Raw genomic sequence first — 1,846 nt, 5'->3', positions numbered from 1 at the left:
TACCCATTTGCATTTTTGTTTTAACAGAAACTAAGAAAAGTGTTTTTTTTTCCTCCAAATTGTTGGTCTTTTTACGTTTATAGCAAACACTAAAAACAAAACCCAGTGGTAATTAAATACCATTATAAGAAAGTTCTATTTGTGTGAAAAAAAATGTAAAAAATGTTATATAAGTACAGTGTTGCATGACCTCGCAAATTGTCATTCAAAGTGCGACGACGCTGAAAACTGAAAATTGGCCTGGGCAAAAAAGGGGTGAAAGTGCCCTGTAGACAAGTGGTTAAATTGATGGTCGGTGAAAAGAATGCTTCCTATATTGGTGGTCTGTGGTTAGAATGCTCCTTACATTGGTGGCCAGAGAAAAGAATACGCCTTAAACTGGTGGTTAGTGGGAAGAATGTACAATATGTAAGGCGCTGCGTAAATTGAGAGCGCTATATAAGTACCTGTAATAAATAAATAAATGTCTTTTAATTTAACCACTTGAGCCCCCAGTGCCAGTTTTGTCCCTGGGCCTCTTAAAACAGTTTCCAAGCTCAGCAGCTCAAAAAAGTCACGTCATGGCACTTCACATTCCTGTTGAACTTCTCTCCAGCCTCTGCCTTCAGTAGAACACTGCTATAGTCATCTATTGCTGGCTGACTTCAGGCAGTAATAGATCAATACTAGAAAGGATGTGTTGCTACGCAGCCATATGATCAGATCCAGATCACCCATGAAGAAAATATAGAATAAAAAATAAATGAATGTAGTCTATCTATCTATCTGTCTATCTACTGTGTGTATATATATATATATATATATATATATATATATATATATATATATATATATATATATATATATCTTTATATCCTAAAAGTAAATAAAACCATTTCTTCCCAAAATTAATTCCCCAGGTCTAATCTGGTGCTGTTTGTACATTTTCAGTTAAAGGTTTACAATGGCTTTTTGTCTTTTCTTATCTCTTTCCACAGGTACTACCTGGTCATGGGATCTGTAGAGCCCTTAGGCCTTCTCTTCCGCTTGTACATCTACTCCATCCATGGGTACGTGTGTGAAGTGCTCTTCACAGCTTTCGTGGACTTTACTGCCAACAGAGACTGGAGGTTTCAGGGTGTCTCCAGTGTTTGGGCGCTGTTCATCTATGGAGTAGCCATGTTAGGTATAGAGTACATGTACTTGTATCTGAGGTTTCATTGTGGCTTCCTTCTCCGTGCCCTTCTCTACACTTTGTGGGTGTACTTTTGTGAGTTCAGTTCTGGATGGTTACTGAGATGTTTGAGTGCCTGTCCTTGGGACTATAGTCACTACAAATACAACTTTAAGGGCCTGGTGACCTTGGAGTACGCTCCATTCTGGCTATTAGGAGTTGTCGTCTTAGAGAAATATCTGATTTGGTACACACTTCACTTGCGTCTGGATGGAAGCTGAAAAGGAAACAAAGGCAGAATCCCTGATGGCTTTTAATGGATGGACAAAGACCTCACTTGTGAAAAGGATGTTGATGTGCAATAGTGAGTCTTTTTTGTGCAATACTTCGAATTTTTTGTTTACTATGGATTCATGTGGACTACAATAAGAGTACATCAATTAAAAAAGACAATACGTTGCATTTTGCCTAATTTGTTGGAAAGTCACGAAACTATCCAGAGACTAGTTCATACCAGAATATCATAACATTAAAGTGGAGCTCTTTAAATTTTAAAGAATTTCATATATATTGAAGTTTGTCACTAGTGTTTACACAATTATTTATGATTTTCTGATCCCCCCCCCCATCACAGAATTGTATTACTTGTTGATCCTGACAGTTGTTATGCACCCATATAAGATAGCACAACCC

The 1,846-nt window shown here is 37.5% G+C and overlaps 1 protein-coding gene across 1 annotated transcript; it reads left to right on the top strand.

Moving 5' to 3' along the window:
- Positions 1 to 288: 288 nt before the first annotated feature.
- On the top strand, positions 289 to 1,434 carry LOC143987670 (transmembrane protein 229B-like). The gene is made up of 2 exons (XM_077486572.1): positions 289 to 329; positions 978 to 1,434. The coding sequence occupies exons 1-2, from the start codon at positions 289 to 291 to the stop codon at positions 1,432 to 1,434; spliced, it is 498 nt and encodes a 165-aa protein (XP_077342698.1).
- The last annotated feature ends 412 nt before the right edge of the window (positions 1,435 to 1,846 follow it).

Source organism: Lithobates pipiens, unplaced genomic scaffold (genome assembly GCF_037356315.1).
Source record: "Lithobates pipiens isolate NorthernLeopardFrog02 unplaced genomic scaffold, aLitPip1_a1.2 Scaffold_1, whole genome shotgun sequence".
Taxonomy (NCBI): Eukaryota; Metazoa; Chordata; class Amphibia; order Anura; family Ranidae; genus Lithobates; species Lithobates pipiens.
This window is presented reverse-complemented; position numbering and strand designations above follow the sequence as displayed.

Coding starts and splice junctions, on each gene's coding strand:
- LOC143987670 (XM_077486572.1), top strand. CDS start 289: ATGGTCGGTGAAAAGAATGCTTCCTATATTGGTGGTCTGTG. Junction 330..977: donor TCCTATATTGGTGGTCTGTG/GTTAGAATGCTC, acceptor CTCTTTCCACAG/GTACTACCTGGTCATGGGAT.